This window comes from Cololabis saira, chromosome 8 (genome assembly GCF_033807715.1).
Source record: "Cololabis saira isolate AMF1-May2022 chromosome 8, fColSai1.1, whole genome shotgun sequence".
NCBI classification, from domain to species: Eukaryota; Metazoa; Chordata; class Actinopteri; order Beloniformes; family Belonidae; genus Cololabis; species Cololabis saira.
The window spans coordinates 19896875-19913239 of record NC_084594.1 but is presented as its reverse complement, the minus strand read 5'-3'; the positions used below and the strand labels follow the sequence as shown (position 1 = coordinate 19913239).

The window sequence follows — 16365 nt, the reverse complement described above, 5'->3', positions numbered from 1 at the left end:
TCCTCTGAAAGCACTTTATGTTACGTAAATTATGTTATTTCTCAATGTAAATGTTAATAAATCCAAAATGAATCATTGTGAAAGAAAAATATTTTGCTCACAGCCCCACTCCTACCTGACAACGGGGGTGTGAATATTTACATGATTAACTCTTGCACTGACTCATTAGTTCAAACATATTTAGACTTAGACAGGATTATAAACAGAGGATAGAGACAGGAAGCAAACTGACGGTATGATGTAATGCTTTATTTAAATTAAATGTTTAGAAATAATATTTTTTTTTGAGAAGTATTCAGGGCCCAAAGTAAAGTAAATCCATAGCACTACAGAAGCTTGTTGGTCATGCTAAATTGTGCCTATAAAGGTCAACTTTACTCTTAAACAGAGTAGGGTTTATACTTTCAATCAAATGAATGTATGTATCTGTGTATACTGTATGTATATATATATATATATATATATATATATATATATATATATACACACACACACACACACACACACACACACACACACACACACACACACACACACACACACACACACACACACACACACACACACACACACACACTTCAAAAACACAAAACACACAACTCTGGATATCCATAATGTAGTATTGTGTTAGGAAGGTAAAGATGCCACATCATTTTATGGAAATGAAAATGCAGATGGATGAATTCAAGGAAACCCTGAAAATCAAAGTTGAAAAATAAATTACCTTGCAGGCTGATCCATTTTACTGAAATGTCACTGAAGCAACTCAGAAATGGTACTCAGTAGCTTTTATTTATACTCCTAATGACAGAATGGATGGTGTCCTGGGGTATGTCGTCCCAGATCTGGACCAGGGCATCACTGTACTCCTGGACAGTCTGGGTGCAACCTGGTGGTGTCAGATGGACAGAAAAATAATGTCTCACAGGTGGTATATTGGATTAAGGTCAGCAGAAATAGGGGGCCAGTCAGTCCTTAATCATCCAGGAACTCCCTGCATACTCTCTTCACATGAGCCCAGGCATTGTCATGCACGAGGTAGAACCCGCGACCACCGCATAAGATTAGGATCTGACAATCTCCTGGAATCTCCTCCATGTGCTTGACTGTGCTGGGAGACACAGCAAAACCTCTGGCAATAACACGTATCAACGTGCCTTCCTGGAGGAGTTGGACTGCCTGTAGGGTCCAGGTATCACCTCATGCTACTGGTTCTTACTCTGACCCTCAAAACTAGCAAAAGACAAGCCAGAAAAATAAAGAAGTAAAAATGTCAGTGGGCTACACCTGTAAAACCCTTTCTGTCATCTTTTTGTTGCCACTGTGATTCAACTGTTGCTTATTTAATCAACACCAAAACAGCTGCAACTGTTTTACATTCTCCACTTCCCCGCCACTTAACTCACCGATCAATATCCCAGTTGTTCTGATTAAAAAGTGCTGCACCCCTGTTTCTTCCCTTAGTCCATTTTCAAACAAACGGCTGGTGTCTGGCACATGATCACACTTCATTTCCTATGTGCTTTGTTGACAGAACAGGTGACCCAGTCGCTGTCAGATTGTGTAGTGTGTGGCCCAGTTGCCGATCAGTCATGCAAGTCTCCCAATTACAAGACAGTGAGTTGCATAGCGGGAACAGGACTGCAGATGGATGACACTGTATTTCTAAATTCACTTTTGTAAACATGGAGTGAAGTTGCCTTTGAAAAATATTTAGAAACACAATCATTCATGTTAAACTTATACCCAGAATGTTTCAGTTTCTTTGACACAGAATTAAAATCACTGATCTTAAATGAAATTAAGTGGAGAGGAGAGGACATCCTGGTCATATTCACTCTGACCACCCAGATGTAATCTTACAAATCATAAAAGTGATATTAGACATGCCTCAGAATGAAGACTGTATTACTATACAACTGATTTTATTTTGCCACAAGATCTCCCTTTTGGAAATGCTGACGTGGAAAATGTCTTGATCAGTGACAAACATTTCTTTAAACAACAATGATCCCTTGGATAAATAAGTAACTGAAATACCACGTGGCCTCTGTGATTTTAAAAGAACTATTTGTTTTTAGTGTCCTCTAGTGGCTGTTAAGTGTAATCATTTATATTTTAGCAAAGAACTAAAATGTAAATCGGCATAACATTTTTGCCCCAGTAACTCCTTTAAAATGACTAGAACTGTCTTCATATTGTATTGGATTATTCTAAGAATATCACATTTGTGTTTATGCAACAGTACTTCAATCAGGAGCTGTTACCTAAAGCAACAATGTTTAACCCGTTGTGGTGGAATATTAATATGGCTAAGAAACAGCTGACAATGTTAACTATGTACATCATTTAAAACAATATGTCATTTGTCGTATCTATAATATGGACAGAAACATCTCTGAATGCACATTCCAAATATTTATTTTAGACAATTATCTGCCATTGTTTATGTTATGTTTATGTAATAATTGCTCTGGGGTCATGTTCTGGGTCTGGAAAGCGCCTAGAGACAACTTCTGTTGTCATAGACGCTACATAAATAAAATTGAATTGAATTGAATTGAATTAAAGTTTAAATGATGTTTTAATCTCTTCTGAGATCGCTCTTCTTATAATCCCTAACACATCAATATGAATAAGCACTTGAACAGGTGATATACCTGGAAATTGTCATCCTCCAATGTAGATTTATTCTCTATGATGTCCTCACATACACTTGGGGTCATCTTTAGTTATTTACACTATGTGGATATTAATCCCTCTCAGAAATGTAGACAATTGCTTTATTGTTCCTTTTCATATTTTATAATATGTGTTGCCGTCGTAAACTGATTCAAGAGATGGAAACAAATCTGGATTTAGTATTTCAAAGTTTATTGATGCTCATCTCTGATATAAGGTTGAAATTAATTATGTAAAAGGGCTTCCTTTTTTTTTCTTTTCTTATTCTTATCTACTAAAAATGTGCTCTCAAGAAAGTATATATATGTGCACACAAGGGTCACCAGTTCCCTCAAGGGGATGGTAGATGGACTAAAGTTGCAAAGGAAGCACATTTCATACAGGGAAACTGATTAATCTCTTGTGTTTCATTAACGTGCACTTTGAGCTCCCTGAGGCCTTAAACATTGAGATGCTCTGTGGCTTTCTGAGGCTTTTTTTTCATTGCTGTGATGCTGTGACAAGATCCTCATCTTCCACTTGATTTATCAGGGAGCGACTGAAATAAGTGCATCTGCAAAGATAGAGGAATAACATACTATACGTGGATGGTGACTTAATTTTTGACATGCAGTAACGTTGTCGGAGGATTAAACTGATTTATATTTGCTGTTTGATCATCCAAAATGGCCATGGACTTTGATTTAAGACTGATTGTTTCAAATGACCAGGATTTTGAAACTATGAGTGGATCTATGGAACATGATGAAAGCACACTTGTGGGGATGGGTCTTCGCACCTCCGTCTCTCCTGCACAGCTCGCCTTTTACATCATTCTGGTGATATTGGGCATTCTGGGTAATGCCATTGTGATTGGAGTTATTGGGAAGAGCGTAATCATGGAACGCAGCGGGGGGCAAAACTCAAATATCATCATTATGAATATGGCACTATCTAATCTGATGGTGTCTGTGATGAGGAATGCCCTGCTCATCATCTCAGACATCGGTAGCGAGGTATGTTGTCTGCAAAATGATGAATTGGGGATATGAATCACTCTTTATTGCATTTAAATGGGATGTTTTCCTCTTCTAGCCAGATCATGTCGATGATGTTTTTCTTATATAGTTTTCCTTGTTTGTGGAGTTTGTTTTATCCATTGAAAATCTATGTATACTTCATTAAAAGTAATAGTAAAATTATCAAATATGTCAAATCAGGCTTCATTGTAGAACTGGATGTCTCTGTCTTTCACAGCTGTACTTATCGAAAAGGTGGTGTCAATTCCTCATGGGAGTCTGGGTGTGGCTGCGATCGGTCAATGTGTGGTCAACCTTCTTCCTCAGTGCATTTCATCTCCATACTCTGAGACGCGTGACTCCTGTTTCTGGGAACCTTCAAGGGTCACAGGGCCCACCTAAGATCCTGCTGCTGAACCTGGCCTCCATCTGGCTTTTAAACCTTCTTTATTCTATTCCTGCTCATATTTTCTCCACTAATGGAAATGAAAACACTACGGAGGTGAGGGAGACACAAAGGGAGACATAAGGTCAAATTCAAGCACGTTGTGCCTCACCAGTATTCTTTCATGTTTATTTTCTTTTTTATTTCAGAATTCGTATTACATACAATGATTTTGTGAAATATAATTCATTGTCTTATTAACAACAGTTTGCACTGAAATTTGCTTATACTGTATAAACTTTGCCCAACGTAATAAATATAAGGTATGTTTATTTCCAGAGGGAAAAAAACAATTTAATTGCTTCAAAAAGGTATACAAGTAAAATGTGAATCAAATTGAAGAAATGATGAGAATCTCAAAATGGTTCCAACTCAACAAATATCAATATAATATAAATATAAGAAAGTCAAATTTTATCATATTTGCAGGTAGTAGGGGTAGGAAATATCTTAAAGATTATATTAGAGTAGCAGTAGATGGAAATGAAATTTCCCAAGTCTCACATACTCGTTTTTTAGGTATTTTGGTTGATGAGAAATTGAATTGGAAAAAACATATAAATTTCATTCATAATAAAACTGTGAAGTCATTGGGCATCATCAGCAAACTGTGAAATCTCGTTAATATTTCTTGCTTATTAACTCTGTATTATTCTATGATTTATCCTTATTTGATTTATGGTAATATTGTATGGGAAAATACATACCCTCCCAGTCTTCATCAACTTTATTTAATGCAAAAACGATTTGTAAGACTGGCAACTTTTTCTAACTCTACGGAACCCTCTACTCCTTTGTTCAGAAAACTCAAACGTCTTTCAGTATATGACATAAATATTCATCAGATATGTGTGTTTTTATACAAACATAGGTTTTTGCCTTTTTCTTTACCACTATCGTTTAGTAATTTTTTCACTTATAATTCTCAAATACATTCATATAATACTAGACAGGTTAATCATTTTCATCTTCCTTTTTATAAAACTAAACACGGCCAGTTTTCCCTCAGATATCGCGGTGTACAGATATGGAACTCCAAATCTCACATTATCAAAAGCTCTGCTTCTCTAGAGATTTTTAAAAGAAATTCATCATCTCATTTAATTCACATTTAAAAAATGTCAAGTTTTCTTTGTTTTTTTTTGTTTATTTTGTTTGTTTGTTTTTTGGGGGGTTTTTTGTGTGTTGATGATCTGTAACTATGTAGTCAAACCTTCTTTGTTTTTGTTTATAGTCTTCGTCTTGTTGTTTTTGTTTTTTGATTTTTTGTAATTATTGTTTTACTTCCTAAATTGAGGGGAGGTCCGTTGCATAAGTTGGTTTTTTGACCTCTCCTGTCACATTTGTTTTACTATTTTGATTGCAAGTGTTAATTTTATTGTGTGCAAACTAATAAAATAAAATTAAATTAAAAAAAATTAATAATATTAATATATATATATATATATATATATATATATATATTTATATATATATTTACGGGATCACACAGTTGTGCTCCGTTACTTATTTTAATGAATCAAGCTATGTTCTTCACTCCTCTTTTTTCCTCCTTATTTCCTAGACCCTGATGCTCGTGAGCAGCACAACACGCCCCCTGCTGGGCTGTGTGTGGAACTTTCCCTCCAGCTACAGCGGCCTGGCCTACGCCACCACATCCATAGTGATACATGAAACATTTCCCATCATCTTGATGACAATTTCCAACGTGAGCTCCCTGTACACGCTCTACACTCACGGCAAGATGCGGACTTCAGTGGAGGGTGCAGTTGTTATAAAGCGGGTGCCAGCTGAGAGGAGAGCAGCAAAGGTGAGAAATTCATTTGAATCAGTATCAACACAATAAGAATTAAACATTGAGCTGACAGAAAACATTATTCATGAAACAGATGTTTCATCTTCACTGGAGTCTCACTGATTGAACTTCTTAAATGTATGTGATTTTTCCAGGTGATTCTTGCTCTTGTCCTGCTCTTTATTTTATCGTGGGGAACCAGCATTATCTCTGTCAACTATTTCAACTACAACAAGAAGTCTTCAGCGGAGTTTCTTCTAGTCATTGCTCGCTTTGCCAATATCATTTTCATTGCCATGTCGCCTGCTATTCTGGCCGTGGGCCACCGACGGTTGCGTGCCTTCATGAAGTCCACCCTAACTCACTAACAGCACCGAATGACAATACTAAATTGCCCGTAGTTGTGAGTGTGGGCCTGCATTGTGGTTTGTCTTTATATGTGGGCCTGTGATAGACTGGCAACCTGTCCAGGGTGAACCCCTGCCTCTCACCTGTAGTGAGCTGGGATAGACTCCAGCAGAGCCCTGTGACCCTGTGTAGGATGGAGTGGGTAAAGAAAATGGATGGATGGATGGATGGATGGATGGATGGATGGATGGATGGATGGATGGATGGATGGATGGATGGATGGATGGATGGATGGATGGATGGATGGATGGATGGATGGATGGATGGATGGATGGATGATGGATGGATGGATGGATGGATGGGATTTTTAACATAGTGAGGTTTTCAATATTTATTCTAAGCACAAGTTTGCAAAGAAAAACTCATTTTCAAACATTTCAAACCAGATTCTTTGTTATGTAGAGATTGAACTTGACTTGAACTCCTGTAAAGTTTTAATAGTTAACCCTTACAACATTGTAAAGATCACTGGCTTAACAAATAAACATGATTTGCACAAATCATTTGTATATGATGAAGGAATTTCAATAGATACACTTGAAGAAACTGCATTAAAAAAGATAATTGCTTGGAGAAATGGCTGCATGAAATCGAAATTCCCTCAATTAAATCAAGACGAAAGAGAAAATAATGAGATATGGCAGCAAAAATGAAAGGTTAAAAGTTTCTCCCCAGTCTAAGTCCAAAGGTATCAAGACAAAAACCCAGGTAAGAAATCTTGGAGTTGTAATGGACTTAGTCCTGAGCATCTGCAGCCAGTTACATATAGATCAGAGCAGACTATAAAGTGTTGTTGTTAGTTTACAAATCAGTCAATACGATGGGCCACAATACATTTCTGATCTCCTTATAAAATACAAAACAACTAGGTTGCTGAGATCTTCAGGGGAGTTCTAAGACCATCGAGTTGAAACCAGACAGGGTGAAAACACATTTAGCTGCTATGCTGCACACGGATGGAATAAACGTTTTGGGATTAAATGTTTCTTAATTTAGCCACTTTTAATGTTAAACTGATCTGTGTTCCTATGCCTGGGTTTAATATAATTTCCTTTCACAATGATTTGTGCACTGTAAGTTGCTTTTAATAAATGCATTTGGTCTTATTGATTTTATTTGCATTCATGAGCTTTTTGTATGAGTTTAAATAATTTGTATTTATTTATTCTTTTATCTTAATGTTTTTGTAACGCACTTGGAGTTACCCTTGTGTATGAAATGTACTGTACGTGAAATTACAATCACTGAATAACTTCTGATTAAACCAACGTCTGTGTCACAGCGACTTTAGGAATATATGGTTCAAAATAAATCTCAAATAAAGGTCAAATAATAGTTGACTACATTTCTTTACAGTAAAGAGATGGAATTAAGCTGAATTGAAAGTAAAAGACATGATAAACATTGGATGTTATCAATACAGCCACACTTTCCTTCCATTAGTTATTAGATTTAGCTTCCTGTTCCCCTTTTATCACCTTCATCTCTTTTTGAATGACAAAAACAGTTTGTTTTTCTTTTTTACCCGTTATATTTAGGGATTTGTTGTCCTCTGCTGTGTCTTCACTGTAACATTGGAGAACTTTAGTCCACACTAGTACCATACTCTTGATTTTCCTTCTCAGTTTTCCATGTCCCAAAGCCACCACCATGGGACTGAATCCTACAAAAAGTGAGGCAGAGAAATGCGACACAGTTAGCAGTCCTTCAGCGTGGTGCCCCCCATCGTGGTTGTAGTATGTCACCGCTGCAACCTGGAGGGCCCAGCAGACCACAAAGAGCGACACCAGCGACATGATTACGTGAGCTGCTTTACGTTCAGAGGACACATGTTTGTCCAGCTCCCCGTGGCTTCCTCCTGACTCTGCCCCTGAAGTGACCGCTCTGATGTGCTTCCCCAGAGCGTGAAGTGTGGCTAAGTTAGTGCAAACCATCAGCAGAAGTGGAAACACCTCATTGAGTGCGAGAGAAGCGGAGGCAAAGGCTGAGCCTTGTTCGTTGGTGGGGAACTCCCAGATGCAGCCTAAAAGAGGCCTGGTGGTGCAGCTTATCACCATCAGCTCCACAGTGGCGTTGCCGTGAACATGAGTGCTATACACCAGCGCCGGGACAGAAAAAACCAGGTTAGCCCCCCACACTAGTCCCAGGACAATCCATACCCGTCGCCTCTCCCTCCGCAGTGCCAGAGGTCCAAAGGCCACTTGCTGCCGCCTCAGGGTGGTGCAGTGGAAGACACTTAGAGCAAGAGTCACCCAACAACCCACAGCTCGCCACCACACCCAAAGCAGCATAAAGACTCTGCACCATCCTGGAGACAGCGACACATCCAAGCCCAGGTCTGACACGAAAATAGGAACTGTGCGGAAGAGTGAGGTTAGCAGGTTGGCCACCGACAGGTGCACCAAAATTGTGTCAGAGGGATGGAGTCGCCGAGATGGACTCTCAAAGGCTGACTGAAACACCTGGGAGTAAAAAAAAGACAGGATGAGGGGGAATCCACTCAAAACCCTCAGCCTACGTAACAGTGAAGACATTTTCTTACCACATTGATGACCAAGATGTTTCCTAGAATGCCAGAAAAGACCAAAAGCCCAAACAAAATAGCATCTACAGTGAGGACCTCTGACATGGCATCATCCTCTGCACGGCAACATAGTTTGCTTTTTCTAATAATGTGATAAGTATAAACAAACACACACCTACTGCTGCTCTTGACTGTCGCAGTGTTTTATATGTGCACATGCAGACAAACGAGTCTTTGCTGACCATGGGTAATGGTGAATTTAACCCAACATGTTGGCACTTTCCATTTATTTAGTCTGTGTCACTGATCAACTGCAAATGTTATGTTGTCTCTTCACCTGAAAAACAATCGCATCAACGCATGTGACATTAGATGCATGACTGAACTTTATCTCGCAATCAGCCAACAATCGCCAAAGGCTCTTTACCTTCCTGACTCAATATTCTTTATTAGTTTATCTTTTTGCATGTTCAATGACAAAGCCTGACAAACCCTAATAACCATCATCAAACAGATTTAACAGTTTTATTAAACTTTCTGTAAGCTGAACCTACAGTATAAGATGGCTCCACAGATTCAGCATTTTTTTATGTTATAAGTCAGCCATTCACACTCTCCCTTGGTACTAATTATTTACTGGGTTTTCAACTTTCCCCCTGGAGAGAAGGCAATTACAGCTGGAATAATCTCATCTAAGCACTACTTCATTAAATATGAAGAAAAGAACAACCAAGCATTTTGATCTTATTTCATCATTCAAATATTTCCAATTTGCCTGAGATAAGTCACTACTACGAAAAAGTGTTTCCTTGAAGAGGTTATGTTGCAAAATAAATAAATAAATACATTAAAAAAATTATAATTATTATATATATATATATATATATATATATATATATATATATATATATATATATAGCACATTTATTAACAATGGCTATTCCTCATTCATGATTCTCAAAAGTGCAACATATCACAGCGATCTGGCAGAAGAGCTGATAAACAGTTCAGTTACTGCAGTTATTATTTTTTATGAGTGGAGCAGCCAAATTTGTTTTCCTTCTACAGAAACTTGGCAGTTCCAGCTTTTACGTTCAAATGCAACTCATCATCAGAGTGCTAAATAGTGACTGAACAGTTTAAAAAGGGTGTTACAACACAGTTGTCCTTGACAGATTTCTAAACTCTCAGGCTTTTTCTGCATTAATTAGTTTCCTCAGCTTCAACTCTAGATTGTGGTGAGTTCCTTATCATGAACTGCTGCTCCAGGTATTTCCACAGACTTCATTGTTTTGTTAATGAGGGCAAGCTGTCCTGGCCCAGATGAAGCAATACATGCCCAAACCATCCTAGATAGCAGACACATTTGGGCCACATTTGAGCTACTTTTGGCACTCATAGCTGAGTTACAGTACAGGAAGTGCTATGTGTGTTAGACATATCCAAAGTTCCTGAACTGGGCCAAACTTAAGTTTTGGCATGAACTGAATGAGGCAAATGCAGCCTGACTAATTTTGACGTGGGATACTGCGAGTGTTGTGGGGACAACTTGTGGCCTCAATTCCCCCCAAACAATGAACAATTAAGAATTGGACCATGACTGATAAGTACAGACAGGAAAGTGGTGTTTTAGTCATCAGTAGCTTTCTCCTTGCAGTCTTGACCTGAACACTATTGTTATTCAGTGTTCTCTTCATTGTGGTTTACATCAGGCAAAGTGAGAGACTTTGTGACTTTGGGGTCAACCAGAAACTCTGTCTTACTGTGAGTTGTTTCAGTTCAAACTCTTTATAGTTCTCTAACCATTTTCAGCTGAATGAGCTTCAACAACTTGTTTTCTGTTTTTAGTTTGATGTGGCTTATAAGTTCATAAATATATCATAAAGTTTAAACTTTGATGAATTCCTTTTTCTTGAAATAAAACAGGGTACCCACATGATACTTACTGAAAACAGATGACCTTAATTTAATGTTAAAATTAACTGCTGGTCCAAATAACTTGTGCTTCTCACGGATGTGCATCACTGAATCTGTAAAATACTTGTTTCTTTTGCTCAGGTAGATGGTGTTAAGAGCTGATGATGTTCAATGTCACATGTATGCATATTGCACCTCACTCACATGGATGTTTACAGATTAAAGGAACAATCCCCATCTTTTCACATGAGGCTCTGCTCCTACTTTGTGCAGAAACACATAAGACGTACATACTCACTTTGATCATTTGAATTTATAACATGGGCTTATCAATGTTAGTGCTCTATATCTTCCAGTATGGCATCACATCATACAACTTAAGATTCAGGCACCAACAGTGAATCATACAGACAGATATACGGCAGATGGACACTTTTATTAGAGTTTGCTTCCTACATATTTTCCACATGCACAAACCAGTTTGGGCTTTGCAGATGCACAAGAATGTTAATTCATATAGGTTCACAAAAAGGTTCACATGTATGAGCATGTGCAATCATTATGGAGGTGTGTGGTAGATCACTCTCCTGCAAAGTCTCTTGTAGAAACTTAAAAAAAAGAATGATCAAATAAATAAATAAAGTTCCCTTTTAAAAAGAAATCCATGTTGCTTTTGGCTCCTTGTCCTCTTTTAGGTTGTTTCCACCTGCACCTCAGTACGGTACAGTACAGTCCGGTATAGATCGTGTATACCGGTAATTGTTTGTGTTCCCATCATCAAAAGTTGTAATCTCTCCCAAAATAAGCATACTTCTACTGGTTTTTAGCATCCTTTGACTGGGGCATCAAAACCAGTGGTAAGGTACAGGTGTTTAATTTTTCTATAAACTCAATGTACCACATATTTTTAACATGGAGAAACATTGGCATTGACTAATCATCGAAGGACCGTCTCCTCCCATGGAAGATGGAGGTAAACACAAGATGCATCATTTTGAAGATCAGTTTGACACTTCGTATATATATATATATATATATATATATATATATATATATATGTATATATATATATATATATATATATATATATATATATATATATATATATATACAGTTCTAATGTGTTGATTATTATTCAGCAACACGAAATCATTAATTAAATGTGTCATTAATTAATTAAATGCAGTTTTACATTTCATGATTCACACGAAACACTAAATCATTAATTAAATGTGTCATTAATTAATTAAATGCTGAAATAATAAATATATATTTTTACTTAAAATGAATTGTATTTTAATTAATTAATGACATATTTCATTCTAATTTTAATTAATTAATGACACATTTAATTAATGAATGATATATTTCATTCCCATTTTAATTAATTAATGATGTATTTATTTATTTAATTTTGGCACAAAAAATCCTCCATAGTTGTTGCATCCTCACAATTGATATATATAGCTCATGCTATACATGCAGTCAGTCTGAAAGTTTACCCTTTAGCAAGAGCCAAACAAATGATAGACTTGTTGTGTTCTCAGTTTAAAATGTATATGACCAAAGAATTATCCAGAGAAGATGGAAATAACATATCACAGCCCGGTTTATAAGTACATGGGTATAGTGTACTGATAAATTGATTCGAAAAAATTACTTAGGACTTAAAGATTACATTTGGGTTTTTTTCTCCTATAATAATCAAAATGTTCTATGACAAAGCTCATCGTGAACCTTATTTCATTTTATTTGTGGCATTTTATTTATTGTGGCACAAGAAGCTGGCCAAAACAGTGCTGGATTATTTTGATCGGGGCAGTTATAGCAACATTTCATAAAAACACTATATAGTTCAAATGATGTCATCCCAAACTTGAGCAAATCTTTGGTCAGTTATTTTCGGCTGGTGGGACACCTGCAAGTGAAAAGCGCAGGTGGGATAAAACCCCACGGGTGTGGGCCGATGTTTGATGTGTCCATTATTGACACTGACAGTCACTCAAAGCAGTATGGAGCCCCTTTCACACAGAGATTCCGCAATATTGGTGTAAAGAAGTCCTGCCAATACGCCGCCTTTGTTGGTTCACACAGAACCATACAACGCCGGCATAACGCCGCTCCCGTCTGTAAATTCACACAGCATGCCGGCGTTCCGCAATCAGAGGCGTGACGACAGCGTCAGCGTCTAGTGGCATGCCGGCATGCCGGCTGTGTCATTCACACAGACCCCGTTTCGGCTCTGTGACGGCTCTGTGACTACCTCCGCTGCCGGCTTATTGGTGGGGCCACTTGGCCCCCCCATTCCGCCTCCGTGACTTTCACACAGAACAGCGAGGCGGCTTAAAGGCGCAACGTTCCCGCCTCGAACTGGCTGTGTGAAAGGGGCTTGGGATGATGCCGACCGGCTGCAGATAATACAAATATGTTGTGCACGCACCCACGCTCACAGCACTAGCTGCGCGCTCCTCCATGCGCGCTCTCACATGCATCAAAGCTTTTACGTCAAACCAGCCAGCCAGGAAGAAGCAGGCAAATCTGATGGCACACTAACTGGGTCCTCCGGACTCCCCGACATAGACCAAGTAAGTGGGTTTTATACTGTAAACTGAGAGACACTCTGCGTGACTTCTATCCGCGCAAGGTCAGTGACGGGTCTCACTGGATGACTTTGATTAAATTAGATTTCTGTTTCAGATTCCCCATGGATGAGATGTCTTATTACACTAGGATTTCGCCGCCTGCACCGAGGTAGATCTCATCTTATGGGAGGCGTCGTCTAGCTTGTGCCATCATCGCCCATCTGATCCACTGCGAGCTGAAATAAATCGATTTGAGACACAAGATGCTCGTCTTATCGGCGCTCCTGCTCTGCACATTAGTACAGCAGACAGCTGGCTCTCATCGCAGCAGCTCATCATCATCATCATCATCACCATCATCATCATCCCCATCATCCTCATCAGAGGTGAGGGGCAGGATTACCGGGGGAACGGTCCCCAGCTGGCTCAAACAGACTCCCATTTCTGCTGATGCCGATAACAGCCATGAGAGCAGGCCACTGGCAAAGATTAAAGACACAAGTGGCCGAGGAAACGGAACCGGCGGAGGCGGAGGCAGGAACACCACCATCATCACGGAAAGGTTTCGCAGACCGGAGGAAGGGGAGTCGCCGATATGTGCCTATAGAGTGATTGAGGGGGGAATCTGGGGCCAGCTGTGCTTCCGACACACGCTGTTTGGATACAAGTGCATGCACAATAAAGCAGACTGCAGGACAGAAGTGTCTTTTGGAAATCTTGTGGCAAGTCTCCTTGTGAACGGCAGCGTGCTGCTGAGGTGGAGCAGCGATGAGGAGGAGGACTCCGGCAGAAACAACGAGACTCAGGTCGGGCGGACGCGACGCCGACGCGCCGATCTTGGCACCAACTTTACGCGCAGCAGTTTTCGGCACGGCCGCGGCGGCTTCGAGCTGAGCTGCTGGTGGAACGGCAGCTACACGCAGTTCGAGTGCGCCAGCGTCCACCTGGGCTCCGGCTGCAGGGATTTCCTCCTGCTGGAGCTGCACGAGAACATCCCGTACCGCATCTGCCTGCGCGCCCTGGCAGGCTCCGACTACCCGGGGAATAATAAGAGGACAGGCCGCCGGGACTGCGTGGAGTTCACACTGCCCCCTGCTGGGATGCAGGACATCGTGATCGCCATGACGACGGTGGGGGGAGCTATCTGCGTGATGCTGGTGATCATTTGTTTGCTGGTGGCATACATCACAGAAAACATTATGACTCCCACACAACACGCACAACACACGTACTCGTACTGCACTCATTCACGACACTGATTCAGGGGCGTCAATTGGGTATGGTAAGGTATGGCAGCCGCCACACCTTGGCTTCAAGGGAAAATGTAAATGTTTGTTTTTTAAATACATTTATGGAATTACTCTGTGTCTATTTGTATTGATTATTCTATTACTTAATACATATAGAATAACTACAAATGCAAATCAGAACAACATGATCGATTTCACTATATTATGCACTGCAAAAACTCAAAATCTTAACAAGAATATTTGTTTTATTTCTAGTTAAAATGTCTAATTTCTAGTAAAAAAAAATCTCATTACATTTAAGACAAGATTCAAAAACAACTATTTTCACCTGTTTCAAGTAGATTTTAACTTAAAATAAGTGGAAAAATCTGCCAGTGGAACAACATTTTTTTGCTTGTAATGAGAAGATAAATCTTGTCCCACTGGCAGATTTTTCTACTTATTTCAAGTGAAAATGTACTTGAAACAGGTGAAAATGGTCAAATAACAAGTTATTTTTCATAGTGAAGACTCTTGTTTTAAGTGTAATGAGATTTTTTGACTAAAATGAGACATTTTAACTAGAAATAAGACAAATATTCCTGGTAAGATTTTGAGTTTTTGCAGTGAGCGAGACTGCATTTGAAAAAGTTCCAATTTTCTTGACCACACAGATAAGCTACATAGCAGACTTCTGTGATGAGTATTTGCTGGACGTGTAGATTGATACTCTAGTTAAGTTCTGTGACTCGTAACCTTGCCATACCTTAGCTTCGACTGAATTGACGCCACTGCACTGATTCACCACTACATTGATTAAATGGTTATCTTGTCTCATTGTCATAGTCAGTAGTATCAGTATATGATATAGCGACTCAAACTCAAACTGAAGCACAAACTGTGGCTCTGCAAATAACATGCCTTGTGAACCTCCTCCAGGTTGAACTGAACCAAAATAATGATAAACTATACAATGTAGTTTACTGTGATATTTCCCCATGGTTGTCTCTGGTCATATGCGACAGCATTTATAGCCTAAAGCAATACAAATAATTAAATGACTTTTGAAACAACAGTGTTGCAAAACACAAAGCTTGTGAGATTATCCCTGCAGGGACAGAAAAAAATAAGACTTTACTTAATTAAATGAATCCATTTGTTCATATCTTCTCACCTCTCTTTTTGCTTTTAGGTTTTCACATATTTACATTTGTATTTGCACTATTTTGTGAAGGGAAATACAATAAAGTGTGCAATTTCCAGATACTGTGCCAAACACTTGGAGCTATGCCTCTCTCTCCTGTTGACCGCAAATAAAGTACCTTAAGGCCAGTTTTATTACTTCACATCTGTCCTTTATGTCATTGTGTGTGGGTGCATGTGTAAGCTTTTACATCCAAAATGCAAAAATGTGAAAAAGAATGTAGTGAAATTACAACCTTCTCTATGGAAAGCAAGGTTTGCAGCTAACGTTCAATCTGGGGAAGTAACTGACATTTCCAGAATATCCCTCCAAAGCACTCAGACCAACACCCATAGGACTTCATGAAAGCACTGATGAAGAAGAGCATTCTGATAATCTAAGATGCTTGCATCGCACAGTGCTGCAGGTGTGAGTCCACTGAGGTGGAACACAGAAATTGATAGGTAAGTCATGAAGGCCTACAACAAGATACGTTGTATAGGGGCCATTAAAAAAGTCACCAAATTCCCAAATTAAAGAGCATTGCAAGGTGATGGAGGATCAGAGGGAGGGAGCTATGGTTGGTGAGCCCAGTTTGTACA

The 16365-nt window shown here is 39.1% G+C and overlaps 3 protein-coding genes across 3 annotated transcripts; 2 read left to right on the top strand and 1 right to left on the bottom strand.

Moving 5' to 3' along the window:
* Nucleotides 1-3347: 3347 nt before the first annotated feature.
* LOC133449139 (olfactory receptor class A-like protein 4) lies at nt 3348-6288 on the top strand. Its single transcript, XM_061728271.1, has 4 exons — nt 3348-3677; nt 3919-4182; nt 5690-5935; nt 6076-6288. Exons 1-4 carry the CDS (start codon nt 3348-3350, stop codon nt 6286-6288), a joined length of 1053 nt encoding a protein of 350 aa, XP_061584255.1.
* A 1479-nt stretch (nt 6289-7767) lies between these two features.
* On the bottom strand, nt 7768-8984 carry LOC133449138 (olfactory receptor class A-like protein 4). The gene is made up of 2 exons (XM_061728270.1): nt 8871-8984; nt 7768-8790 (listed from the first exon to the last, which is right to left on the bottom strand). Exons 1-2 carry the CDS (start codon nt 8955-8957, stop codon nt 7768-7770), a joined length of 1110 nt encoding a protein of 369 aa, XP_061584254.1. The 5' UTR covers nt 8958-8984.
* A 4242-nt stretch (nt 8985-13226) lies between these two features.
* fndc10 (fibronectin type III domain containing 10) lies at nt 13227-14757 on the top strand. The gene is made up of 2 exons (XM_061728487.1): nt 13227-13354; nt 13467-14757. The coding sequence occupies exon 2, from the start codon at nt 13615-13617 to the stop codon at nt 14608-14610; it is 996 nt and encodes a 331-aa protein (XP_061584471.1). The 5' UTR covers nt 13227-13354; nt 13467-13614; the 3' UTR covers nt 14611-14757.
* Nucleotides 14758-16365: the final 1608 nt, after the last annotated feature.

Excerpts from the sequence above, each read along its gene's own strand:
- LOC133449139 (XM_061728271.1), top strand. The coding sequence starts at position 3,348 with ATGGCCATGGACTTTGATTTAAGACTGATTGTTTCAAATGACCAGGAT. Across the intron at positions 3,678-3,918 it reads TCTCAGACATCGGTAGCGAG|CTGTACTTATCGAAAAGGTG; the intron begins GTATGTTGTCTG and ends TGTCTTTCACAG. Across the intron at positions 5,936-6,075 it reads CTGAGAGGAGAGCAGCAAAG|GTGATTCTTGCTCTTGTCCT; the intron begins GTGAGAAATTCA and ends TGATTTTTCCAG.
- LOC133449138 (XM_061728270.1), bottom strand. The coding sequence starts at position 8,957 with ATGTCAGAGGTCCTCACTGTAGATGCTATTTTGTTTGGGCTTTTGGTC. Across the intron at positions 8,791-8,870 it reads ACATCTTGGTCATCAATGTG|GTGTTTCAGTCAGCCTTTGA; the intron begins GTAAGAAAATGT and ends TTTTACTCCCAG.
- fndc10 (XM_061728487.1), top strand. The coding sequence starts at position 13,615 with ATGCTCGTCTTATCGGCGCTCCTGCTCTGCACATTAGTACAGCAGACA.